This window comes from Orbicella franksi, chromosome 6 (genome assembly GCF_964199315.1).
Source record: "Orbicella franksi chromosome 6, jaOrbFran1.1, whole genome shotgun sequence".
Taxonomy (NCBI): Eukaryota; Metazoa; Cnidaria; class Anthozoa; order Scleractinia; family Merulinidae; genus Orbicella; species Orbicella franksi.
Window position 1 is genome coordinate 25,682,978 of NC_138150.1, and position 27,375 is coordinate 25,710,352.

The 27,375-nt window shown below is 40.2% G+C and overlaps 2 protein-coding genes and 1 pseudogene across 2 annotated transcripts in view; all 3 read left to right on the forward strand.

Annotated features, from left to right (window-relative positions):
- The first annotated feature begins 304 nt into the window (after window positions 1-304).
- Window positions 305-15,616, forward strand: LOC145490663 (uncharacterized). The gene is made up of 8 exons (XM_081469749.1): window positions 305-2,026; window positions 2,966-3,520; window positions 4,717-4,845; window positions 7,665-7,838; window positions 8,596-8,688; window positions 10,579-10,770; window positions 12,211-12,453; window positions 13,689-15,616. The coding sequence occupies exons 1-8, from the start codon at window positions 793-795 to the stop codon at window positions 14,822-14,824; spliced, it is 3,756 nt and encodes a 1,251-aa protein (XP_081325875.1). The 5' UTR covers window positions 305-792; the 3' UTR covers window positions 14,825-15,616.
- Window positions 15,617-23,175: 7,559 nt separating this feature from the next.
- On the forward strand, window positions 23,176-24,774 carry LOC145490551 (uncharacterized; annotated as a pseudogene).
- Window positions 24,775-26,002: 1,228 nt separating this feature from the next.
- Window positions 26,003-27,375, forward strand: part of LOC145490552 (uncharacterized) — a 5,964-nt gene continuing 4,591 nt past the window's right edge. Inside the window, exons 1-2 of the mRNA XM_081469654.1 lie at window positions 26,003-26,275; window positions 26,651-27,375. The exon at window positions 26,651-27,375 is cut by the window's right edge and continues 4,245 nt beyond it. Coding sequence (XP_081325780.1) covers window positions 26,003-26,275; window positions 26,651-27,375 — 998 coding nt within the window. The remainder of the gene's footprint in view (window positions 26,276-26,650) is intronic.

Consider the following 27,375-nt stretch of genomic DNA (forward strand, 5'->3'; position numbering starts at 1 on the left):
TTGGTCGGAAAATTCTCGACAATTTCTCAAGTAATGCGAAAGTTGCCCTAGTTGACGCCAGTTTCATGGTTAACACCCTGGTTAACAATTAGTGTGCAGTGGCTTGAAGTTGTCAACAAACTAAAATTTCAACATTTTTTCGTTTCTCCGAAGTTTTCAAGGAACTTATAGAAACGACCTCGTCAACCATCACCTCGGAATTCTCGAGCTCATATTGCTGTAGTGCACGAGAGCCTGCTCGCAGGCTGATAATGTAACGGCTGACAATGTGTGATGGGTTAGCCAGTATATTTACAACATTTGCATTAGTATGCTGATCGGTCACAAGCTATCAAGGGCTCTTGACCAGCTAGTGCGGTGATCTTGAGCAGAGTATTTTTCCACACGCTTTATCGCTGAAACTCGCAGGCTATCCTTTTCTTTCATTCCTGACACAACTAACTCATTCTCTGACCGCAATATTCGTTTGAAAAAAGTATTTATTATAAAGTTGTTTTCCTTTATTACAGAGAGCCACTACAGGATTGTTACATTACTTATATAATGGATGTACGTCTGTTAGCCGCTGATTGAGGAGCCCGATTGCTCGGAACTTCTTCCTCGAAAGCAGAGAATCAGTGAAGTGAAAAGATGAAGGGGAGCGGCGTCACATCCGCGATCTTCCGCGTCACTACAATGGGCTACTGAACATGCAGTGGAGACAGATGTACATGAACATACAGAACTCACGAAGAAGCTGATCTTCGGCGAAGGAGGAGTCATCTGCTGAAAGGAAGCTCTGTAGTGCGCATAATGGCGTGCCAAGAAAGTACAGCAACTGACGAGCAGCAGAGAGATTCGAGGCGTATCGATGTTATGTTTCTCTGCGACGAGTGGAAGTCTTCCAAGGGTGGACTGTCCACTTTCAACAGAGAATTTGCTGTGAATTTGGCAAAAACAACAAGCGACAGCATCAAAGTTCACTGCTACGTCGTCCAAAGTGACGAACTGAGTAGAGCAGATGCCAGAGAGCATGGCGTGCATTTGATTACTGCTCGTAGTATTCCTGGATCGTCTGATCCATCAGACTGGTTGAAAATTCCACCACCGGAGCTACCGAATCCTGACATTGTTGTGGGCCACGGAAGAAAGTTTGGTACCCCTGCCTATGTTATTGTCCAAACTGCAAAGTGCAAGTGGATGCATTTTGTCCATGTGTTTTGTGAAGATCTTGGAAAGTTCAAAGCAACCCAGAGTGCTGCAGTGGATACAATCGAAGAGAATGAGAAGAAACATAAAAGTGAAATTGAGCTGTGCAAAGCAGCAGATATGGTTGTCGCAGTTGGATCACGGCTACAAAAGAAGTACAGCAGAAGTCTTCCAAATGTTAAGGTGGAGATCATCACTCCTAGGATTTTGCAAAAGTTTTCCAACGAATCATCACTGCCGGTCAAAGATAGATCAGTGGTAAAGAATTTCAAGGTCTTTATGTTTGGTCGGGCAAGCTTTGAAGATCTCACACTCAAAGGTTATGACATTGTTGCAAATGCCATAGGATCCCTTGACAAGATGTTTGAGCTGACATTTGTTGGCTCATCTCCTAATGAACACAGAAAAATAGAACAATGGTTTCTTGACAACACAGACATAAGCCGCATCCAATTAACAATCCGTAGTTATTGCAATGATCAAGATGAACTTAAGATGATGTTTCATGAGTCAGATATGATTGCTCTGCCTTCACGCACCGAAGGGTTTGGATTGGTTGCCCTGGAAGCTATTTCTGCTGGTATACCTGTTCTTGTTGCAAGTGAATCTGGAATAGCTGAAGCTTTACATGAAGTAGATGGAGGGCGATCTTTCATTGTTAAATCAGATGATCCTGAAGTGTGGGCACGAAGGATCCAACAGCTGTCCAGCCAAAGTCCAGAAGAGAGAGAAAACTGTGCCAAGCTGCTCAGACACAACTACAATAAAACTTACCCTTGGAGCAGTGAATGTGAGAGATTCAAAAGGATGATTCAAGATTTAGCCGAAAGCTCAAATGGTATGTTTATTAAGCCTCCTTCTTCCACTATTATCTTTTCTAGTTACCTACAATGTATCTGTGCGTGGCAATCAGAGTAGTGAAAACTGCTAAATTTGGCTTTCTTGAGGTCAGTTTCCTCATGACATTAATTTTGTTACATAATAGGTTCATAATGTAATTGTACTGTGCATGTGCTGAGTAGACAAAATGTAAACATAGTTTTGAGACTGAGAAAACAGAGTTGTGTTAGCTGTTACATATATGTACATGTAAGTCCCATTTACTGTACATACTACACATGCGAGTGTGAAAAGTGTCCTGCAAATACAAATCACCAATCACTCACCCGTTTGGCAAGTGCGAGTTTCATTTTTGGGAAATTATTTAAGCTTAAAGATGATTTCCAGTCTGTACTGCGTTGTCTCAGCACCCCAATGTTCGGTGAATTTTTTTTTTATATTATCAAATTTTAATAAGAATGATAAGACACAAGTTTTGGCAAAATTTTAGAAAAATCTGTTCATAGGGTTCAGAGCCACCTTAGAGTTTTGAAAATTTACGGTGGTTCTGAACCCTATGTACAGAATGTTTTTAAACTTTGCCAAAAGTTGCATCTTTTCACGCTAAAATTTGATAATATGAAAAACATTTCATCGTGCCGTTTTTGAATTATAAGCTCCTAAAGCTGTAATTAAGGGTGTTTTTAGCGGGTCATACTGTTGCTATGGTAACCTATTGTGAAACAATGTGTTCACTGATGATTGGGCAGTTTTTGGTACCTTGATTGTAGCATCAAATGATAAACAGTGGTTATAACGACCTGTCAAAATCTAAGTGCTGGAACTGTTTTGAGCCACCTTAACATGACTCCCTAATATAGTCAATAATAACTAGAAAAATGTTTAAATGTATATGTACTAAATGAAGAAATATTTTAAAATTGTTCCAATTCAACAGATTTGAAATTAAGGATTGATGTGGAAACAATGAAACCTGTTAAACACAACATGCAGGATAGAGCTCGTGTTTCAGCAGTAGAATCAGAAGGATCTCACATTGGTGGGTACCAGAAGGTATCTGTAGTACCTGTGTCATCGGAACCAGCCCAGTCTTCATGTACAGGTGCTGAAGCTCCCCAAGCACCCATGAGACCCATTCCTACAGAAGGAGAAGTCTTGCGTTTAATTGGTGCTAACTATCTGCAGGCTACACCACTAAGAGGTAAGCAGGACCAAGAAGACTTTTTGGCTTACATGAAAGAAATGCAGGTCATTATCAAAGGTGTTGGTGTAGGAAGTTTGCTGATAACAGTGAAGTGCAATTCACTCTTGATCCTGGAGAGTCTGTGGGAAGATTATTCGTCGGGTCATCTTAGTGAAGTGGTTCAAAGGTGTTTTGTTACGGAAGGGATCTTAACAGAATTGAGACTTGCAGAGTTGAAATTGAAAACAACAATCTCAGAAGAGGAGTATAAAGTGTGCAAAGAATATTTTGAGAAAGATTCAGCACAAGGTTAGTTAAAAAAATGTTTTCTTCATAAAATATTAATAATTATTATTAAATAAGTTTTGTTGGTTTACTAATAATGTAGTAAAGTTACTAAAAAAGCAGCTTTTTGTGATATTGCACTGGAGAGGTTGAATGAAAAATAGCCAGAATGATTTTAATCAAAACTGGGCAAGGAATATACGTAGAATGTCTAGGCTTTTGGTTGAATTTTAAAATATTTGTATAATTATGTGAGAGTTTAAATTATCTCCTTCTGTAATTTGAAAATCACTGAGTTACATGTTTGTATAGAGTTCAAATTCCAACAAATTGTATCATAAACTTGCAAGAAAATTAATTTTATTCTTTCCCAGTACAACAAAGGTGTGCCTTTTTCAATTGACATACAGATGCAGAATCAGTATGGGAAACTAGGACAGGCAAATTGTGCGAGGTCTTGAAATCTTTTGATTTGGTCTCAAAATCATAGAATCTTTTGTAACGAGTCATTAAGTTTTGTGTTTTTCTTTCTGTCTCAGAGTCTATAATCGTTTAGTCTCAGTCTTGGATTTTCAAACAAGGATCTTGGTGTCTCAGTGTGTTTCAAATTTTAATGCATAATTACCCTGTGTCATCCCTAAGCTATAAGTTAGTGACTTTTCCTGCATGGCAACATGCCACTGTTTTTTATTTACATGCAAGAGAAGAGGTACAAAGTGATCAGTGATGAATGAGTAGAGGTGTAGGGCTCTACAAAAACTTCTAGAGCAATAGGAGGTTCATAAAATGGGTACCAGTTGCTCTTATGAATGCAAGTGCAATTGAAGATTTAAACTATAAATGATATTTGAAAGTTCTTTCAAAATTGCACCAGCTTTTTTGTGAGGGAAATATGAAAAAAGTTTGCAAATCAAGCTTTCATAGGATTACTCATTGTGTGACTGAGAAAATAACGAACTCACACATATTAATTTGCATGGCACTACGAATGAAAAATTAATGATAATTGGACAACTTTAAGCCAATCACAGTGAAGCAAATTTTCTCGGTGTGTTAGTATAGGGGAAAAATTAAATTTTCAATTATTATTATTATTACTAACTAGTTTTGTTGGCTCATTTAGTACATGTAATTTAACAAATGTTGATGTTAGGTTTACAAGTGCACATTTATTACATCATGGCTAACTCATGAGACAAAGTTTTTCTTCATCTTCAAAGATGAATGTCCTGTACCTGTGGAAAAATCAACTCATTTTCTTGATGAGAAGATTTTAGCTGAAAGAGATGATGAAGATGATTCACTAAAAGAAACAGATGACAAAGATGATTCAGTATCAGATAATGAAGGTACAAACGTATGTAACTTATATACACTTAATGCATTATATGCAAACCATGGATCTGAAAAAATATTTTCTTCAAGGTCTAGAAATCAGCATCTCACAATAGTCCTTTTTGAGATTCCCTTTAAATGCAGGCCATTTGGACACCACTTGTCTACCATCAAACAGTAGCTGGAACTCACAAGTTATTTTGGAGTAGACATGATCAATTTATTGTTCTATAGCTGGAATTTTTCTCCAACAGTGCCCGCTCTCATTGGCTTCTTCAAGGTCACATGACATCTACATGTACCTGTAAAATTGTTTCTCGTGGTAAGTCTCTGAGTGGGCAACATCATTGCAAAAATGTTTGATGTCAGAGAGTAACAGTGTACTGCTACCAGGAAATGCTGACTGTTGAATCTTTTCACATTGCATATTCTAGTGTCTTTGTTGGGCTATAATAACAAATCAGTTAATGGCTGGTCCCTCAGGAAAGCTGGTAATTGTACATTGTTTCCCTCAAAATTATCTCAATGTTTCCCTTGACTCTGCCTTGGGAAACATTGAGATTTCTTGGGAAACAAAATTGACTGTTTCCCTCAGGACCAGTCGTCATATGTTAATTGTTACATTTTTGGTAACATCAGAACTTTCAGGAAGATGACTGAAATATATACATGTATGCTTGTGAACCCCAAAACTACACGTCAATGCTTAGTTGTCAAATACAGGCTGTTGGCTCCCATAAAGAACTTGCTGCTTCTTGCTGTTATAAAATAATTCTGAAAAGAAAAAAAAAGCTCTTTGTGAATTATTACTTAAAAATAAAACTTGAAAATCAAAACTGCAAATAATTAGATTAATTTGAACTTGGTTGTAAACAGGGAAGGATTGGATATCATAGCCCCTACATGTAGACAGATTTTCATGTCTATGCAAAGTCACTTTCAAATTAAGTGGAAATTGCAACTTAAGGGCCCATTAACTGATTTATGCGTGCATTCATGCGCGTTGCTAAGGAGGTGAAATTTCACTTCCAGTTACTTGCGTCAGCCTGAGCGCCGAAAATAAAAACAACTCAATAACTTGCAAATTTGCTACATTTTAGATGTTTTTCTTTGTGTTTCACAAAATGCAAATTAAAAAAAAGTACAAGCAGAGACAAAATAAGAAAAAGACAGAAAAACGAGAGCAATACAAAGAGAAAAACTAACTCCGTGTGGCTTTGTTTGATCTTACCGAAGTACACTGGTAGTGTAAATTGCGCATGCGCTGATAGGGTAACTTCCAATATATATCGGGCGCACTTCCGGTTTCTTTAAATGCTAAAGGAAACGCGGTTTTTCATTAAATCCAGCCTTTTTCGACAGATTTCGATTAAAGCCAACGTTGGAAAGATAGCTATGCATTCCTTTTTCAAAATCATGCGTTTTCCAGAAAATTACAAGTATTTTAATGTTTTAAAATTCTCTTAAAATCTGACCTTTCAAAAATGAAACAAAATCTATGCATAGCATAATGAGGATTTAAATTAAAATATTAAATCAATGAAAAAAATCCCGATAAAGTAATTTGCCTGGGAGCTTGTGCGTTTTTTCAGTATTAGTCACATGACCATGGGCGTGGCCTGATGACGTCATCACTAGTGTTACTGATCATGAAAAAGTTAATACACATGAAATAACTATGAACCAACGAAAATGATGAGGTTATATGAGAATAAATTTTCCTTAGCAACAGCTTGAAAAGATCGGTTAATGGGCCCTTAAAGCAATACAAATGCAGGAAAACAATATCTGGAGACAAAACTTCTATTTGAAAGAATGTGCTGCATTTGCCATAGGAAGACGAAACCTTTTAATTTTCTTTTGTTACAGGACCTTCCATGCACTTATTTTTACTTCCCCACTATGTCTGCATTGATTTTGTTTGAGTGTTTTGGACTAAAAATGTTATTTAATGCTTATAGCTATTATAAGCCAAATTAAGACCAGGCTGTGTTTAGTCCAGAAAAGTTTATGTAAATCAGTTCTGTGTTTGAATTTTAAATCTGCATAAATTAGTCTAGACAATTGAAGGATGGCACACTTGACAGATAGGTTTAATTCTTCTTAAGACCTCAACATACACTTTTTACATGGTCAAGCAGAATTAAGAGAGAACTAAGAGAACTAAGTTTTTGAAAGTAGTAACTGCATGCCACTGTAGACACCATCTTGATGTTTAGTGTTCTTTACCAACTTTATTCAAGCTTCATTTTTTGAGGATTCTAAAGTATTGTCAAGGTGCAGTGACTTCATGGCTAGTGCACTTGACTCCAGATCGAGTGGTCCAGATTTGAGCCCTGGCCAGGCACATTGTGATGTGTTCTTGGGCAAGACACTTTACTCTCACAGTGCCTTTCCACTTAGGTGTACAAATGGGTACCGGTGAATTTAATGCTGGGGGTAACCTTGCAATGGACTAGTATCCCATCCAGGGGGGATAGAAATAATCCTAGTCGCAACAAGCTTTGGCCTGATGGGCCACTTGGCTCATATGCAGACTTTCCCTACAGTACGGAAAAGATAAGAAAATGTCACAGAAAAACTTTCTCAATGTGTTTCCTACAGTCTGGAAGATTTTAATGCTCCATTTTGTGTTCCAGAATGGGAAGGGAACACCAATGGAATGCCCTGATGAAATGTGAAATGGAACACTTGAAGAATGCTTTCAGCATTGAGTCCTCTCAGCTTATTTCTGTCCAGTACTGTTTTGTCATTTTTGTCATCATTTGATAACCTTTACATCAATCACATCATGATTCTCAACTCAGTAGTGAGTCTCTCTTTATCTTTAAAGATCAACGTGGAAATGTCGCTGTACCTGTGGAACAACCAGTCCATGTGCATTTCATTGATGAATTCAAGGAGAGGTTAGCTCTAAGGGATGGAGAAGATGATTCAGGAACAGGAACAGTTGAGGAAAAACTGAAAACTGGAACTGATGAAGGTCCTTCAGTATCAGATGATAAAGGTACATGTAAATCATTATGGCAAACCAACTGAATCAGTGCTTTTCACAAGCTCAAGTAATCAGGTTCTCTCACTTCAAATTCATTTGCCATTCATTGGTTTGTAAAAAGAGAATGATACACTGGAAAGTTCTGAAAGTAGAAATCCCCTGAAAAGGGCAATTAGATTCTACATTCCTTAGCAAATCCCCCAAACAGTGAATTTCCAATAGGAATGACCATGTGAAAGTAGCGACCTCAAACGAAATTTGACTTGTCGCGCAAAACAATGGAAATATCTGATAAATCAAGAGTGGTCATTATTTGTATTCCGCAAAGCATCATTGTTAAACTTCGTCTTCGCAAAGTACAGACCAACTGCAGACAGTGACAGGAGAGTCACAAAGATTTCCCAGAACACTCAATGTTTGTTGTGAAATAAGTTCTTTTCAACAAGATTTATCCTTTCTTCTCCTTGTACAGGTGTATGTTGAGAGTATTTTTATTTTTCATTACTGACTAAGATGAATTGGCCCACATGTGGTAATGTACATGTGGGTACATGTTTTAGTTACCTGACTTGAAAGTAAAGCGACCCCCTGAAAGTTATGACCCTCAAAAAGTAGTGATAGAAAAGGCTGCTAAATCCAAAAGTAACCAGAGTTTGTACTTTTGGAAGTTTACAGGGGTGTCTTTCAGTCATTGTAGTATATCGATAACATGTACGTCAGTTACATCATGTTGGTCAACTCACATGTGAGTCTCTCTTTATCATTATAGGTCAACTGGGAAGTCTAGCTGTACCTGTGTCAAAACCAACCCTTTTCGTTACAGGAGAGATTTTAACAGAAGCAGATGATTTTTCTGATTCAGGTACATGGATATGCTATATACTTAATTATATAAACTTAATACAGGGATCTATATTACCATTCTTTTTTTTTAGAACGGAATGTTGATTGGGAGCTTTGCCTTTTTTACCTTTGCTAATGGTGGCAGAGCCTTATTGAAATACTACCACATTTTGCCACCAAACTTATCTGCAGATTGCAGAATGATTTAATGCACAGTTATCGTATATGTTAGTTTATGCAGTACATCTGCCAGTTACAGAGTGCATAAAACGTGATGAAAATAAAGATTGTTGTTGTTGTTGTTGACATTTGTGAAGGCTCGCTGTGATTCTCAGTAGGAAGGCGCATTCAGACCAAAGAAAAGCTCGCCAAGATTTAGGCAGGGGCGTGGTAAGCTCGTTGCAGGCTAATAATGCCACCAGCACAAGGCACAGTTTTGTTTTCAGCTCAGAAAAATTTAGAAAAGTATACTTTCACAAATAAGCCTTTTGTATATAGAGTAAACAGGTATCTGTCATGTTAATAAAAATGAAACAAGGAAATGTCATCCGCTGGAAAATATCACCTTCATAATTATTGCTGTTCACACAGCTTAGCTTCCTATTTACATTCCGAATCTTGACATTTTCTGTTTCCCTGTTTGTTAGCATTTCCCACTCCCCACTGCTGAGAAAGTACATTCTCAGGCCCCTTTTTTAAACAGAATACTTACAAAATAGTGTTTGGAATAGAAGAGAATTGACCGCTTCAATAAAGAGTGAAATAGATTAAGACTTTGTTTACATACATATGTTCTGAAATTTTCTGTCTAAAATTATCAGCTTCTTGGTTACAGCCAACTCGGTTCTATGCACCTCTTTGGCTATCTATCATCTCATATCCAACAAGCACTGGTGGAATAATTGTTAAATGGACTTAACTGCCTAAGAAACATTTCGAATGCTAGTTCCCTTTATATATATCTGACCGAATTCGCAAAAACATGCCTGCATTGACTCAAAGACAGTCTCACCGGCCAGAAGTCTTCTGACCATTCCCCTGGCTAGGAGATTGGCCCCTCCACATGCACGTGGCATGGACCACTCCAGCAGGGTGTGATGTCCACATAGAACCCTCAAACAAGGTTCAACAACTGAGTAAAACACCCAGAAACACAGTTAAGAGCAAGGTTATTTAACACTAAAATCTTAAGGTCTAGCTAGCTGGGGGTGTCAGTACAAGACACCCTCCCCTCCCCCTGCTTTTGACAGCTGGCCGCCAGCAAACCACCAGCAGATAGGCCAGTGCCCTGACCATGTGCCCAGCCTGGCCGTGATGGACCCCCCCCCCCCTACCCCTAGGTTTTAGGTCGCTAGCTTAGCTGCGCCCGAATCCAGGCGAAAACATAGCGGGCATGTTTTTGCGAAATCGCTCAGATATCAAGGCCAAAAAGGTTCCAGGGAGCAAAATTGTCTCAATGTTGGCTTAAGCATGCAGCCCCATGCAGCCCCTTGTCCTTTCGAGCCCTGCCAGGTGCCTTTTGCCTTCAAGACTGAATTCGCAAAAACATGCCCACATTGCCTCAAAGACAGTCCCACCGGCCAGAAGTCCTCTGACCACCCCCCTGGCTAGGAGATTGGCCCCTCACGCATGCACGTGGCATGGACCACTCCAGCAGGGTGCCATGTCAACACGGAACCCTCAAACAAAGTTCAACTTTACAACTGAGTAAAATACCCAGAAACACAGTCAATATCAAGGTTATTTAACACTGAAAACTCAGTCTAGCTAGCTGGGGGTGTCAGTACAAGACACCCTCCCCTCCCCTTCCCCCTGCTTTTGACAGCTGGCTGCCAGCAAACCACCAGCAGATAGGCCATGTGCCCAGCCTGGCTGTGATATATATATAAATTATGTGTTTTATTTTTAGGTATTTCATCTGCTTCATCGTCTCTCAGTCTTACAGACTCGGATTGCTCTACCACAGAAGATCCACGAATTGGAATTTTGAAAGGCAGGGTGCATCAGATAGCTAAAGCGGGATTGGAGATGTTTGATGTCAGCTCACCTAAAGAACTGCAAGATTATCTCACCTACTTAACTCACAAGATGGACAGTGCAGGTACTCAGCAGTTTATACTCAGAATAAAACGAGCGGTTCCGAATGGAAAGCGCGAAGTCCGTAAACTTCACTTAATTATAAATAGGTGAACGCCAGAAAGATTGTGTTCATGAGAATTAGTGACTTTGATATAAGCGTTCTCCAATAGCATATTTGTGATATCCAAATGCGTGTGGTTGTCCATCTGTTGAGAACGCAGAAGTCAGCTGAAAAAGTTATACAAATAACACCAAAACAATTACTCTAGAACAGAATGCTAATTTAATAAGCGATACACTCGGTTGATATAGCAATATTTCCATACCGTATATGAGAAAGTCCATCTTAAACTTGTCTAGTGTTCCTTAGTGCGGTTTTGGTGTACATGTGTTCAGGAATACCTTTGATTCAAACCTTCTTGCAACCCCAAGGATGATATCATTGCTTCTGAGTCATTATCACCCTCTTAACCATCAGTCGAGTCTTCTTGATGCTTATTCCTTACCATTGCGAACTGTTTAAAGGTGTGTTTTGGTTCTAAGTAAAGAATTTTTCTGTCTAGAGGAAACCTCGGCACACGAAGCCATGTTTGTTTTGGATTCTGCGATAAAAAAAAAAGGCTTTCCAGGACCCCTAGAATATGCAAAGGACCAAAACATAATGGGTACCAAAGAAATCTCGGGGAAGTGGAAAAAGGCAATTTTTTAGTATTTACAAAAGGGCCACCTGCCTCACTTACCCTGCAAGGGAGTGTATATATGACCCCAGCTACCCCTACACGAAGTTGACAATGAAACAGAGTGAGAAATGAAAAGTTTAACAGATTTTTATTATGGTCTTTTAGTATGTCGTCATATTGTGTCCAGCTGACGAAAATATTGACATCTGAAGGCCACGTTTTCGATCAGGAATTAGCATTTCGCTTACGTGGAATACCTTTCCCAATATACTAACCCCAATGGTCCACCGTCCTACGTACTTTGCACCAAAAATGGTGTCAGGAGTTCGGGAGTTTCAATAAAAGCATTGATATGGAGAATGTGAGGTCGAGTTATTAGTTCAACTAGTGTCGGCAATCCTGTTCTTCTACTTACATACATACATGCATGTATGCATACTTACATGCATGCATGCAAGCATGTGTGTATGCACGCATGCATGCATTCGTGCACACATACACCCGGCATCGTCCAATCTTATGTTGTGTAGGTGCTGTGGTCTCTGAAGTCTCAGAGGTAGAGAAGGCGTACAAGCGGTCAAAACTTTTGTTGTTTATTGAAGCAACTGAATGTAACAGTTTGAACAAAAACTCTGATGGACCTCCCGATTTCGTTTGTTCTTTGCCTGAACCATTCTTCCTGTCACTTTGTTATTCACTATATCTTCTTAGTTATCTATGTATTCTATCTATTTGTTCGTACAACCAGTAACTGAAGACATTATTCCATGCTTTGTTCACAGGGCTTCTAAGAACCAGAGGCCGTGTTTCAGACAAGCCACTTTCCACCTGGGAACATGATGCGTCAAAGGAAGGAGCCCGTAAGAGTACAGCTCCAGAGGAGCAGCCATACACTGAAGAAGGAAAGACTCGACCAGAAGGTGGCACAACTGGAGATGAGCATACAGCCTCAAGCATGGGCAGTGAACTCCAAGGAGATGAAAAATGGTCTAGAAGTGCTGCAATGCAAAAGACTTCAAAGCCAGGTACAGTTGTCTTCTACTGATATAACACTATACTGGGTAATTGTATGTACTACGTGATGTTTCTTGAAATCGTTGTTTATGTTGTGTCTTTAAAAATTTTTATATGACTGAGAAAAGTACTAACTACTTATTAACCGAGAATGAGGTCTTTACGGGAAAATCTCAAACCGACACCTTGCCGTATTGACCAAGCGATAGCGAGGTTTATACGGCAAGGGCAAGGTTTGAGATTTTCCTGTGAAGACCGAACGTTCGAGGTTAATAAGTTGTTTATTATATGGACTTGTGCTTTGGTTTTGCAGGCCCGTCGTGGGCATCACGGGAGATTGTTATATGACTATGTCTCACAAGGACTGGGAACTACCGAATTCACGAATTTGATTGGCTGAAATCGATATTGAGAGCAGTCTAGATTTTCCCATCTAGACCGGCATTTAGACCGGTAATGTTTTACAGTGAAAAAGCTGCAAACTAAAATGCAAAAGTATAGACCATTTTCTGCTAACAACATTTATTTATGGAAGTGCCAAAAAGGGTGATGAGAAAAAACAGTAAAGAGGACGAGCAAACTTTGGCAGAATTAAGTTCAGCTCATCGCCGTTCGCAAGCAAAATGCCAGCTAGTACAAACCAGTTACATTAAGGAATTAAACTGTTCTTTTTTGCCATATGATAAGCATCTTATTAACCGAGCTTAGTTGGTCTGTATGGGAGAATCTTGACCGCGGTAGTGTGCGCAGACCTCACTGCGTTCGATCTGTACTCACGACCTCGGTCAAGATTCTCCCATACGGACCTCCTGCGCGGTTAGTTAGAGCTAGATAATGCCCTAGAACTAGCCAATCAGAGCGCAAGTTATATCGGTTACAAACACTAGCAATATATGAAAGTATGATTGATCATCGCAGTTTATGCACACGACTTAAGCAGTTGTGAAATTTTTTTCAGGCTTTAATTTCACAACTGCTTACGTTGTGTGCATAACTGCGATGATCAATCATACTTTCATATCATTCTCCGCAGTTCAAATATATGAACTTTCATATATTCACTTGCATTCTTCACCTTCTATACTGGTATATTACGAACTCACAAAGTGACCAGCTCCCAGTTGGCTTGATAGCTCAGTTGGTAGAGCACTGCACCGGTATCGCAGAGGTCATGGGTTCAAAACCCGTTCAGGCCCGAATTTTTTTTTCAGGCGTTAATCCTGTATCTTTTTCATTTATCCTACAGTCCAAGAGTCTCCCTGTGTAAAGCACTTAACAGAAGCTATGGATGACGAAGAATTAAAGCAATTTGTTTCTGTTCATGTAAAGGAAGGTAAATGGCAAGTAGTGATACTGTTTTTCGATGTGCTGCTTCATTGTCGGGGTGTGTCAGAAGTTGAGATAAATGACAGGGAGAAGGCACGAACACTGTCCTGGTGGCCAGCTGACGAGGACAAAGATTTAGAAGTATTGTGCAAAATGCTGACCAACAGTGATTACAGAATAAACGGCTTAAACCTCAGTAACATCGCAGACGAAGGGGTAAAGCATATAGCCAAAGCCCTCCTGCACGGGAACGTGAAGCTAAACAGCTTAAACCTCAGTTGCGATGACCTACCAGATGAAGGAATAAAACACCTAGCTAAAGCCCTGTCAAACAGTGACTGTGAATTAAGCAGCTTGGACCTCAGTTGGTGTGACCTAAGCGATAAAAAAGTAAAGCATTTAGCCGAAGAACTCTTGGATAGTAACTGTAAGCTAAACAGCTTAAACCTCAGTCACGCTTTCGAAATAACAAGTGAAGGGGTAGAGCAGATAGCTAAAGTTCTGAATGTCTGCCAACTACACAGCTTAAACCTCAGTGAAAGTAACATAACGGATAAAGGAGTAAAGTATTTAGCGGAAGCACTCAAGTACAGTAACGGTAAATTAAAAATTTTAAACCTCAAATGGAGCAAAATAACAGAGGAAGGAGTAAAACACTTGGCGGAAGCACTCGAGCACAGTAACTGTGAATTAAACAGCTTAAACCTCAGCTACTGTGAACTAAAAGATGAAGGAGTAAAACATTTGGCGGAAGCACTCAAGCACAGTAACTGCGAATTAACCAGCTTAAACCTCAGTTGCTGTGAACTAAAGGATGAAGGAGTGAAACATTTGGCGGAAGCACTCGAGCACAGTAACTGCGAATTAAACAGCTTAAACATCAGTGACAATTATGGAATAACAGATGAAGGAGTAAAACATTTGGCGGAAGCACTCAAGCACAGGAACTGTAAATTGAACAGCGTAAACATCAGTGACAATCGCAGAATAACAGATGACGGAGTAGAGCATTTGGCGGAAGTACTCAAGCACAGTAACTGTAAATTATACAGCTGAAACATCAGTGACAATTCTTCTTCTCCTTCTAATTTACTTGCCGTTTTCTTTTGAGAACGTCAAACGTGAGGAAACGCCAAGTCGAATCTCAGACTTGCGCGCTGGACGTTTACGTAATCGTGGAATTTTTTCTGAACATTTTTAATCGTGTAATAAATCTCTCGTTAGCCAAGCTTGTTCGGGACCGTATCTGGAACATATCGGCCATCGGTCTTTTTCGTACGGACCTCGCTGCCCTCGGTCTGCGCTGTCAAGACCTTGTGCCGATAACATGTAGTTATATTTTATCTGCACGATACGCAGCCGTATACACATTTATCACACGGTTAAGGTGGTTCAGGGGGCCGATAACTAAGTTCAACCAATCAGATTGCCTAAACATTTTCAGTCCCAAGCTCGCTGGGGACCGTACTGGGAGAATACCAGCCCTCGGTCTCGTTCGAGATATAATTTTGTTCACTGTTTTGTAATGAAAAGTTAAATTGTTTGTGGTAGGCGTTCTCAAAGAATCAGCTGAATTACAAATAGGATGTTGTTAACTCTATTTAGGAAGGTCTGTTTGAAGCCTTCGTTGTCTGCTTCATAAGATTTATTATTCACCTTAAACCTTAATTTTTTCTGAAATTTAGTTGTACTTAAATTCTAATTTAGTTTTGAATCTTGAGGATAGTGAGGTTTCTACAAGAAATGAAACTTTCAGAGTATTTTAGGGATATTTTAATATTTTGTAATTACTTTGGAGAGACGACGACGGTGTTAATCACTGTAAAATCTTACCTTTTGTGTAAGAACATTGTCGTCCGTGTTCAGTTTCTGGGCTTTTGTCGTGACTGTAAGGGGACCTTTGCTAAATTCATTGCACGTTTTCTTCGTTTGTAGTAACTACAAACTGCTAGCAAAAATTAGCTCTAGTGCCACTTGAAAAGAAACTGTTCAATACTTGCTTCAAACGGTGTACTCTCGCGTAGTAGCTGATTGTTCAGAGAGAATTGTCTGTAAGTTTGATGCTTTTTAACAGGAAGGACGTCGTTGAATATTTAACATCCTCTCCTCATATTTGCTACAGTGGCTAGGCGGGAACACGCAGTCCGCAAACCGGAGAGCAACCACTGTTTAGATCTTCGATCGAACTTTCATGTTGAATTTGAAACTGAAAATACACTAAGCGGTCGATTTCCGATAGAAATCTTTTGAGGTAAATGCAATTCTTGCAAATAGCCGCTGCATAATTCCGTTCAGAGTCGAGACATAGTTACAAAGTCAAATATTGCTTCCGTACGCTACCCCTCGAAAAATCAGTTTCGCTCGAAGACCGAACTGCAACGGAGTTTAGTCACCAGTCTTATGCTGCGTGTTATTGAGATGGAACGCATGATATGATTGGCTCAGTATATCACATTACGTCAGAGGCCACGTCTGCCTCATAGGACATAACTGCAACGGTACACTCAGGGACACATTCTCGACCCCAGAGCTCGTCCCTTTTGCGCATGACGGACAGCGAGAAGAGCTCTGTGAAACTGGGCCAGAAAGTCTGCTCTCATTGGTTTATGATTGAAACAATAGAAACGTTCCTGATTGACCAATTTATTACGAGCTACCAGTAATGAATTTACTGGAAAACTTACAGCGCGCGCAGGGAACAGCGAAGGAAATGGACGAAACACCGAAAAAACTGTGCAATCGGAAGGTCAAAATTTTCCGTTGCTGCAGTTCTCATTTGTCCAACGTATATAATAGCATAGATTTGTTGGCAAAAACGGCCCAAAGGGAAAATTTTGTCGAGAAACTGAAAGAAGTGGGAGAAATCGAGGTGCAAGACAGCGATGAAGATTTCCTTGCAACAAAAATCTGCAGGAAATGTTTCCGAAAGGTCACAGGACTTCCGAAAGCTATCGATCACTTCCGAAACATTTGCTCGCAATCAAAAGAAATCCGGATAGCGGATTTAGATAACGTCCGGCTTAAAAGTGGCAGAAAGCCTTCAACACCAACACAAGAACCGCATGGAAAACGAGTTTACGACACGGCACTTTGACACCACCACCTTGACTCCGGCAGATCAAGCGGCTCATGAAGAGTGCAGCTCTGAGTTGAGTGTTCAGATTTCTTCACTTCTCTCTGGTGAGCAAGTTCCTACAAATACGCGCGATATCCTTCCCTTACCTGTGGTAAGCGAGGAAAACGCCTCGAGTCCAGACAAAGAATTCAACAAACCGCCGGCCTCGGAGATATTAAAGGATGCTGGTCTTCGAAACTCACAGGTTCGTTATATGTTATTTTTAAGATTCAAAATAAACTGAGCTCGTGAAAGAAGTTCCGGGAAAGAAGGACTTGTTGCGCGTTTTTCGAAAAACTTGTTACGCCGGTATTTCCATCCGAGTCTAGATAAACTACCCCTTTTGATGTTTCAATAATAAGTAAGCTTAATTAAGAAAAGAAACATAATGGACAAAATTGTTTTCATTTAATGACCTTCCAGCTCATCAAGTCATGCAAAGAGGCCATACCAAAAGCAACAGCTACAAAGGTATTGAGTACTGTGCAGTGGGGAATTCCAAAGGACATTGCCAAAGACATTCTCAGTGTTGATAGCATCAACGGGGCCATCAAGTTACAACCACTTAAAGAAATCAATGACCAGTGCCAATCGCTGTGTGTAAGGACTCGTGGGGAGCCGTCGGTCCTAAAAGACACATCAGTGGAAGCTTTGGAAAGTGTTGAGTGGTGCAATGTTATGAAAGAAATGAAGAACAGGGCACCAGATATACTAGACTTCATTGCAACAGTGGCTGCTCCCAGACTAAAGAAAAATATGGGTGCTCAAGTCCCTCCAGTGTGCATGGTTTCTGCAGTGATGATGAATCAGAGGTGACAAGGGCTTAGCTTGGTCCAAAAAATTGCTACAATTATTCTTGGAGCTGGGCACTGCAGCAAAAGAGTAAATTTAGCCGTGGGCGGATCCAAAATATTCAGAAGTGCAGACAGAAGTGCAAGCTCCCCCCCTCCCCCCCCCCCCAAAAAAAAAAACAAAATGAAAAATTCTACTCTAAAGATGGTTGGAATTTTTTTCCAAAAATTACAAGAAAAAAAGGGGGAACACAGGTGATGTTTGTCAATATCTTTGATCCTTTAATGGTAAACTGTATTGTGCTTTACTTTTTTCCAAGAAGTACATTACCTTTCATCAAAATGTAATCATAACCATTCCCTATTCACAAGTAAAACCCAATGAAACTACATAGACATGTCTGCTTGGGGGGCGTCCACCTTTTGGTCAGAGAAGTTTAAAATGTAGAGTGTCTAAGGCAGAGATGCCTCAGCTTCTGTTAAGGATGCAATTTTATGGGTCGGCACGAAACGTGGACCCCTCAATCTGGACCCCCTACTGAACCCCCTTTTGGACTCCATCTGGACTCCTTCTGGATCCCTTTTGGACCCCCTTCTGGACCCCCACCTGGACCCCCATCTGGATCCCCTATTTTTTCTTCCAGAAAATACGGTCTCCTGATTTAAATAATCAAACTTAGAACATAACACGATGAAGTTTATTTAATCAGTGAGCAAAATGCGAAGAAATCAATGAATTCATGCAGTGTTGTGTCTAGAATAACAAAATTGCTGCGGCCGCACTATGAGAGTTAATTAACCGGGTTATTTCTAAGTAATCAATTACGATTAACCGGGTTACCGAAAAATCGTGCGTGGCCGCTATTTTCGGCAGTTCATCTAACTTAAACCGGGTTAACAGTTACCATGGAAATTAATTGAAGAACAATAGATTTTTTAACCGAGTTTGGTTAATTTTAAACTACCTTTCTGGGTGGTCTAACCCAGGTTAGTGGTCTCTTATCAGTGCCATGCATTGGCTTTTTCGTCAAATGTGTCAGTCATTACGGTGTGTGTGTGTGAGATGTTGTTCACTGTGGCACAAACAAGTGCACAATCTTCTACCGCAGGCAGCCCAAGCTCTCTCTATGAACCACACAAACACAATATGGCATCGAATTATTAAGGTTTATATGGGATTTTCTACGAGATATCCATGGAGGTACTTAAAAGTGAAAATTCACCATAAAAAAGGTGTGTTGTTTGCTCCTGGTATGGTTATTTTACCGATGTAACTTGATTTAAGCGACTTTTTTGAATTCCGGTTTTACCTTCATAAAGAGAGGACAAGGTCCTCTCTTTATGAAGGGAAAACCGTAATTCAAGAAAGTCGCTTAAATCAAGTTAAATCGGTAAAATAACCACACCAGGAGCAAACAACGCACGTATGGAATAAGGTAAGCCATTTTTACTGAGAATTTTCACTTTTAAGTACCTCCATGGATATCTTGTAGAAAATCCCATATAAACCCTTATAATTCGATGCCATATTGAGTTGCTTGTGTGGTTCATAAGGAGAGCTTGGGCTGCCTGTACTTCTGCTGAACATGGCGAGTGGTAACAATAGTTCGAAACGGTTGTATTACTAGAGCGGATTTCTAGTTTTTTTCCTAATATGTGTCGGCTATACCATATCAGTCAGGTTTGTACGGACTGCCTTCACGCCTGAACCATGGCCTGAACAGGAAGCGCTCATTCACCTTAGAAGGATAAATTTTAATCGACCTCCGCAAAGAACACAAGAACACGTTAAAGGGAAGGGGCAGTTCGTTGAAATGGCAAGAAATGCAGATGAATGAATGATGAATGATTGATGAATGAATTCGTGAACAACGTTAAGTGAAGTGCATTTTCCAAACGTAAGAGCTGTGGACTGAGAGCATTTCCCAGTTCCTAGGTGCCATAATCCACGCTTCTCTATCGATAAAGATGCTCGGAAGCGAGTGTTTCTTTATGTCATAAATGAAAGAATAAGCAAAGTTTTTAGTGATAGGACTCGATGTTCATTCGGAGGTGCTCTCTATAAAAGCCCGAGTATAAAAGTCATGCATGGTAGGATTCCTGGTGATCTCTTTTAACCATCCCTGACTTTTCGGATAGAGTTAAATTCGAGGACGATTCATTCGACGGCGATGGAGAACACTCTGACGTCTACATAAAATCAACATCGTGTTTGAAATAACTGCCTTGGAAATTCGTGTATAGTGCGCATGAGAAGGAAGACAGACGGCCTTAGCCGTGAATATAAAGAAACTGAAGGAAACGAAAACAAAGAAAAATAATCAACAACTAATAAGAGACCGTAGTTCTCAAAGTCGGTCGTTTTGTTAGTTTATCCATGTCAGGACGTCAATTTTGTTCACCCACTTCATAACCTATTTCAATGCAGCCGCTCATAAAATATAACCCCTTTGTTTCGTCATAACCAACCTTTAATCGAGAATTTTAATTTAGGAATTTTAACCAGGATTCTAAAAAATAAACCCAGTTAACTGCGGCCACAGCCATCAGATTATTCTAGACACAACGCTGCGTGAATTCATTAATTTCCTCACTTGCCCACTGATTAAATAGACTTCATCGTGCTATACTCTAAGTTTAAATATTTAAATCAGGAGCCCATATTTTCTGGAAGAAAAAATAGGGGGTTCAGAAGGGGCTCCAGAAGGGGTCCAGATGGGGTCCAGATGGGGTCCAAAAGGAGGTCCAGAAGGGGGTCCAGATTGAGGGGTCCACGTTTTGTACCGACCCCAATTTTATAAGAAAACTGTGTTAAGACTTACAGACTTTTTAGTCGGGCGATCCGACTATAAATTAAATTTACCCTCGTATTTCCTGTCAAAGCTCAGTCACGTGTAATGGGCAATACCGCAGACACGTAATAATGGCTCAACCTTCTTTCCACGATGTCTTAAGTTGATACCGAAAGGAAAAGTTATGTCCAATATGTTTACAAATGGCGCCATCTTCTCTATGTTCAAACGTATAGAGACTGACACACCGTTCGCGGTAGATCCACTCCAAAAGTGGTCAGTAGGCGTAAATGTCGAAACGGGTCGTTCCGCAAACTCAAACTAGCAAAAGAATCGAATGATTTTTAGCGAACGTCTCACTGGAACCAAACCAGAAATCAAATGACTTATATGAGCTATCCATGAACAGAAAATGTGAACAGAGTGTTACTACAGACGACAAAAGAACATTTACGAGAGCATTGGGTGGGGTGTGCGGCCCGCTTCCCAAAACCCTTACCCTATTTATGATCAAAATCTGCGATCGATATTCTCTACCCTATTTATGACCTAACCAAAAATTCGAAACCCTATTTATGACCTGACCCTTAAATCAAAACCTTGTTTCAGACCTGCGTTATACGTTTTTCCCTAGTTCACACCAATGTTGAATTACATAGTAAATGGTTTGAACCCAGGAGTATCAGTAGTTCGTATAGTGTGATCGTCCGGGTGAGTGTAGTTCTTAAAAGGACTGTTGTTGGTGACTGACGTTTCGACAACCTGAGCGGAAGTCATCAGAGTCAAGTGAATAGTGTTTGTCAGTCGATTATGTTATAAGTCTGGTCCGTTGAACGTGATTGGTCAGTATAGCCATGATGGTATTGGCTGAAAGACTCGTGTAAAGTTTGTCATCAGTCATTGGTGGGTTTCGATCCGTCTACTGTTAGTCAAATAGGTCGGTTTTTGGTCCGTGTATTGTTAATTCGGTCTGTTAGAAGTCCGTTTGTCGGTTTCGTTTCCGTCATGGATAAGTGGTTTGTAAGGCGCCGGTAGTTGTTGACATCTGTTAAGAGGCGTTTGTTCTAGGTTAGTGTACCAGCTTTCCAGAGTCAGTCGTTGAAAATAGTTTGTACTGTAGGTTAAGCACTGAGCAAAGTCCTAGTCAATGTTATGGTTTGTCAGTTGATGATGTACAGCAATGTGATTGTTGGCATCACCCTTTCTCGTGGCTCGTTTGTGTTCAGTCAGTCTCGTGTTAAGGTTTCTGCCAGTCTCACCAATGTAGGAAGCCTGCAAGTCGGAGCATTTGATCTTGTAAACTGATCCCTGTCTGTTGTTAGGTTCGTCTCTGTCTTTCACGTTGGTCAGTAAGTGACGTAACGTAGTTGTAGGTTTGCGGGCTACACGAATGTTGTAGGGCTGTGGGATCCGTGAGATGGTCTCAGAAGTGCCCTTAATGTAAGGCATAGTCCCTGTAGTAACAATAATAAAGTCAGCGTTGTAGGTTTTTTTGTGAAAAACACGTTCAAGGTATCTGTTTTCGTCACGTAAGCTGTCCGGTGTGTCACAAACTAGTTTCGCTCATCTCGTCAAAGTCTTTATAGTCGTGGCTTTGTGTGAAGTCGGGTTGTAGGATGATTCGTCAAGTAATCTGTCGGTATGCGTCGGTTTTCTGTACACTGTCTCGAACTGTCGTTCGTCGTTCGTACACTGTAATGCCAATTGAAGTGGAATACTGGTGAACAGTGATTTCACATCAAAAGACACAAGTTTGTAGTCGTCAGGTATCTGTACTGTCTCAATAGCGTCAATTAAGTTCTCCTTAGATTGTCAGTAAGGGGTTGCAGTATGGTCGTCAAGTACGTAGACATTACAGTGTACCGAGACGCATACCGACAGATTACTTGACGAATCATCCTACAACCCGACTTCACACAAAGCCACGACTATAAAGACTTTGACGAGATGAGCGAAACTAGTTTGTGACACACCGGACAGCTTACGTGACGAAAACAGATACCTTGAACGTGTTTTTCACAAAAAAACCTACAACGCTGACTTTATTATTGTTACTACAGGGACTATGCCTTACATTAAGGGCACTTCTGAGACCATCTCACGGATCCCACAGCCCTACAACATTCGTGTAGCCCGCAAACCTACAACTACGTTACGTCACTTACTGACCAACGTGAAAGACAGAGACGAACCTAACAACAGACAGGGATCAGTTTACAAGATCAAATGTTCCGACTTGCAGGCTTCCTACATTGGTGAGACTGGCAGAAACCTTAACACGAGACTGACTGAACACAAACGAGCCACGAGAAAGGGTGATGCCAACAATCACATTGCTGTACATCATCAACTGACAAACCACAACATTGACTGGAACTCTGCTCAGTGCTTAACCTACAGTACAAACTATTTTCAACGACTGACTCTGGAAAGCTGGTACACTAACCTAGAACAAACGCCTCTTAACAGATGTCAACAACTACCGGCGCCTTACAAACCACTTATCCATGACGGAAACGAAACCGACAAACGGACTTCTAACAGACCGAATTAACAATACACGGACCAAAAACCGACCTATTTGACTAACAATAGACGGATCGAAACCCACCAATGACTGATGACAAACTTTACACGAGTCTTTCAGCCAATACCATCATGGCTATACTGACCAATCACGTTCAACGGACCAGACTTATAACATAATCGACTGACTACGGACTACTACTGACTACGCGGCTACGGAAATGGGCTGCTACGACCTGTGAGCTTCATGGTTGTAACAATGGCTCAAGCATGTGTGACTGCCAGCCACCCTTCAAATTACTCCCGTTCCCGACAGAAAAGAAGAACTGGGAACGCCGATTACAATGGGCAAAAAATATGAGCAGGAACAGTTTGAATGGGACTCTTTGGATGCCTAACAAGGATTCAAGTGTTTGTAATCTACACTTCGTTGACAGTCAACCAACGACTGAAAACCCAGACTCAACCTTGCAACTTGGTCACAACACGACAACGAGAGCCTCCAAACGCCCACCACCAGCGCCACGGGATAACTCTCTTGTACGATGATCCAGAAAACGAGCTAAGCTAGATACATGTAGCGATGAAATACCAGTACCTGTTCTTGACCAGTCAGCCGACAACCTGGCTTGTGATAGTGTTGAGCTCCTAGACCCTTAGCCCTCTACTCCTATCGTTAATTGTGTTGACATAGACAGAGCATCCATAGCTGGTATGAAATTAATGAAAATTCGAATTTTTGCATGAACACATCCTGCTTGAAAAGCAGGCAAGACAAAGATGAATTTCACGCAGTACCGTATCAACTGTTTTCAACACATGGGTCAAACTTTTCGCTAGTGAACTGAAATGCCTAATATACAATCCTAGCGTGGTAGTTGTAAATAAAACACTGCCAAAGAAGTTCAAAAAACCAGGATACTGCAAGGTGCGCCATATAATAGACTGCACTGAAATTTTTATAGAGACCCCAAGCGACCCTGTAGTCAGAGCATCAACGTGGTCAGATTACAAGCACCACAATACTGCAAAAATCCTAGTTTCAATCACCCCAAATGGGGCCTTCAACTTCATCTCAGAGGCATGGGGTGGGCGCACCTCAGATGTCCATTTGACAAGGGAATCAGAATTTACAACACCCTTGAGCCATACGATGTAGTAATGGCAGATCGTGGATTCACTATTACAGAGGATCTTTTGCTTCACAGAGCTGACCTTTTTATTCCGCCAGGGAAACGTGGACAAGAACAGTTCACGAACGCTGATGTACAGAAAACTAGGACAATAGCTAATCTACGCATTTTTGTAGAACAGACCATCAGGCGGCTGAAAACATTCCGTATAATCAAGAACGAAATGCCTATCTCTCTTATTGGTAATCTTGAAAACATTATCATTGTCTGTGCTGCATTATGCAATTTATACAAGCCTCTTTACAAGTAACACGTTTTTGTTTGGCTCAAGATACAGGGTAAAATGTGTAATTCACAACAAAATCCATACCCCCACCATGGAGGGAAATAAGAAATTCCGGGGGGGTCAATTTGCTGCCTGTTTTTTAGGAGATAAACATCCATAAAAACACTACACTTTTCACTTGGAAATTCCTTAAGGGTTGGGGGATCGTTTGACAAATAATTTCCTCCATGGTTTGGGCACGGACTTTTTCCGCCTCTTCTGGGATAACACAATTCAAGATACCAATAGTATGTTCCAAGGTTTAGTGAAACTGATTTTCTTGCACTGATAGGTTGGCATTACCACAAATATGCATAATCAGGGGCTTAGCCGGGGGGGGGGGGGGACAAAGGGCCTGGCCCACTTCTCTGAAAAGTAATATATAGCAAAGTTATAGGACAATCATATCCATTAGAAGCTTGGGCCCCTCCCTTTTTAGCCTTGGGCCTCCTTTGAACCCCTTTTGACAAAACCCTGGCTACCCGAGTAATAAAATTTATGTCGATGTCTAATAAGACCAGTGTAATTAGTGTAGGAAGCAATTTTTTTTATTAAAAACTTGATGAATGTTTTCTTCTGTTGACATTAAATATCAAGGATCAAGTAAAGCAATGACTATATAATAATACATGTAGCTGTTCAATTATATTGTGCAGGCTCCATGGGAATATGATTACCTGTTTATTAAATTTTCTCAGTCAGATCCATTTTTGCTGCCGATAGGCAGCGTTCATATTCTTGAAGGCATTTGAGAAGTTTCGTTGGTTCGTTGGTTCGTTCTATCGGATCGTGAATTAGCCTATCAGCAATGCCCTTTGAAATACGAGGCAGCCAATGAGCAGTTCGCTTATAATCGATGAAATTCACATGTGCTCGATCAGCCGTTTTGACGTCTTTCGCGTTTCACAGGAAGGTGAGTTTTGCATTTTTTTTGTTCTCTTTGATCGATTTTTTTCGATCTCTTTTGATGAATTCTATTCGAAGAAGCATTCATCAAGGTTATGAAGCTTTCAGTGAGCATTCTTGAGGCCGACAGTGTGCATTTGTTTCACTTGCAGCTTTGCTTTTTCTCGCCTTGGGATACAGACACTAGAATCGAGGTTTACCATGTTTACAGGTGAGTTGCTAATCTGTTATGATTACTTCTATTCGAGGAAGCATTCATCAAGGTCATGAAGCTTTCAGTGAGCATTCTCGAGGCCGACAGTGTGCATTTATGTCACTTTCAGCTTTGCTTTTCAATCGATCGCATTCGGTCGATTCTTGGACGCAAGCAGATATCGATGCTATCTTATTTCATGGAGATCGCATTTATTTACATGCTCTAACTAATGAAATGGTACCTGATACTGACACTCTTTCAATAAACGAGTTGCCGAAGGTGGCAACCTCGCAGACCAATGTCGAGTACTGTTTAAACTACAGTAAATTTTATCAGGGGCGCATTGATCGCTCATTTTGTGGAGACGGGCCATTTTGCTCACTGAGGCAGGTTTTGATTAATGCATTTTCAGATAGTCCAAATGCAATGTTAGTTCTTGATGGTTATGTCATGGCTGTTATAAAAAAATCAGATTCATTTTATCTGTTTGATTCACATGCAAGGAATTGCCTGGGAATGCCCGATGAAAATGGTACTGCTATTGTTTTAAAGTTTACTGAGCTAGATGAATTTCAAAATCATCTTGAAACTTTAGCATGTTGTCTGAATGTAAGCTTATTTGAGATTGCATCTGTCCATGTTAATGCTAATGTCGATGTAGCTCAACTATCTGAACAAAACCATATGAAAAGAAAAGCAGGAGAATCACTTACTGAAGTACCAGTAAGTGCTAAGAGACGAAATAATTTGTCAGACAATTCTGATGAAGAGTTAAGAAGACTTTTTAAACATGCAGAATCAAACAGAATGCACTATCATAATAAAATTAGCCTTGAAAATGATGAGCAAAGACAAGCAAGACTCGCTAAAATAAGAGACAATTATCAAAAGAGAAAAGCATCTCAAACTGATGAGCAAACACAGGCAAAACTTGCTAAAAGAAAAGACAATTATCAGAAGAGAAAAGCATCTGAGACTGATGAGCAAACACAGGCAAAACTTGCTAAAAGAAAAGACAATTATCAAAAGAGAAAAGCATCTGAGACTGATGAGCAAACACAGGCAAAACTTGCTAAAAGAAAAGACAATTATCAAAAGAGAAAAGCATCCGACACTGATGAGCAAACACAGGCAAAACTTGCTAAAAGAAAAGACAATTATCAAAGGAGAAAAGCATCTGAGACTGATAAGCAAAGACAGGCAAAACTTGCTAAAAGAAGGGACAGTTATCAAAGTAAAAAAGACTCTAATAACATGCAAACTATAACAGTCCAAGCTCCATGTAGCTCCAGTGAACTTGATTGTATATCTAGCACTAATACTACGGATAAGAATCAGTACTTAAGAGAATTTGATGCACGTAAGAATGGTGAAATACATATGCAAGATTGGGCAAAGCTCAATATTTCTAGATTTCATGAATCTATGAAATATACTACTCTTCAGTGCACAACTTGCAAAGAAGCTTGGCCATTAAAAGTCACTAAGAGATCACCTAACAATTATGTTTGTCTACGGTGTTCAAGAGACAAAAAATGCCCCAAAAGATTTTCAAGTGAAAATTCAATGATTCCTTTACCAGTCCCACCACAGCTTCAGGGCTTGACTCAAACTGAGGAAATGTTGATCGCTCGTGCTTTACCTATCATGAGAGTGTACATAAAACCAGGTGGACAGAGAGGTTACTCTGGACATTGTATTAATTTACCTCAAGATATTAAGGAACTTGCATCTGCTTTACCCAGATATCCCAAGGATATAGCTGTCGTTGTTGTGAAGGTCAAAGGTAGAAATAACACATTTAAAGATGTAACAGTGAGAAA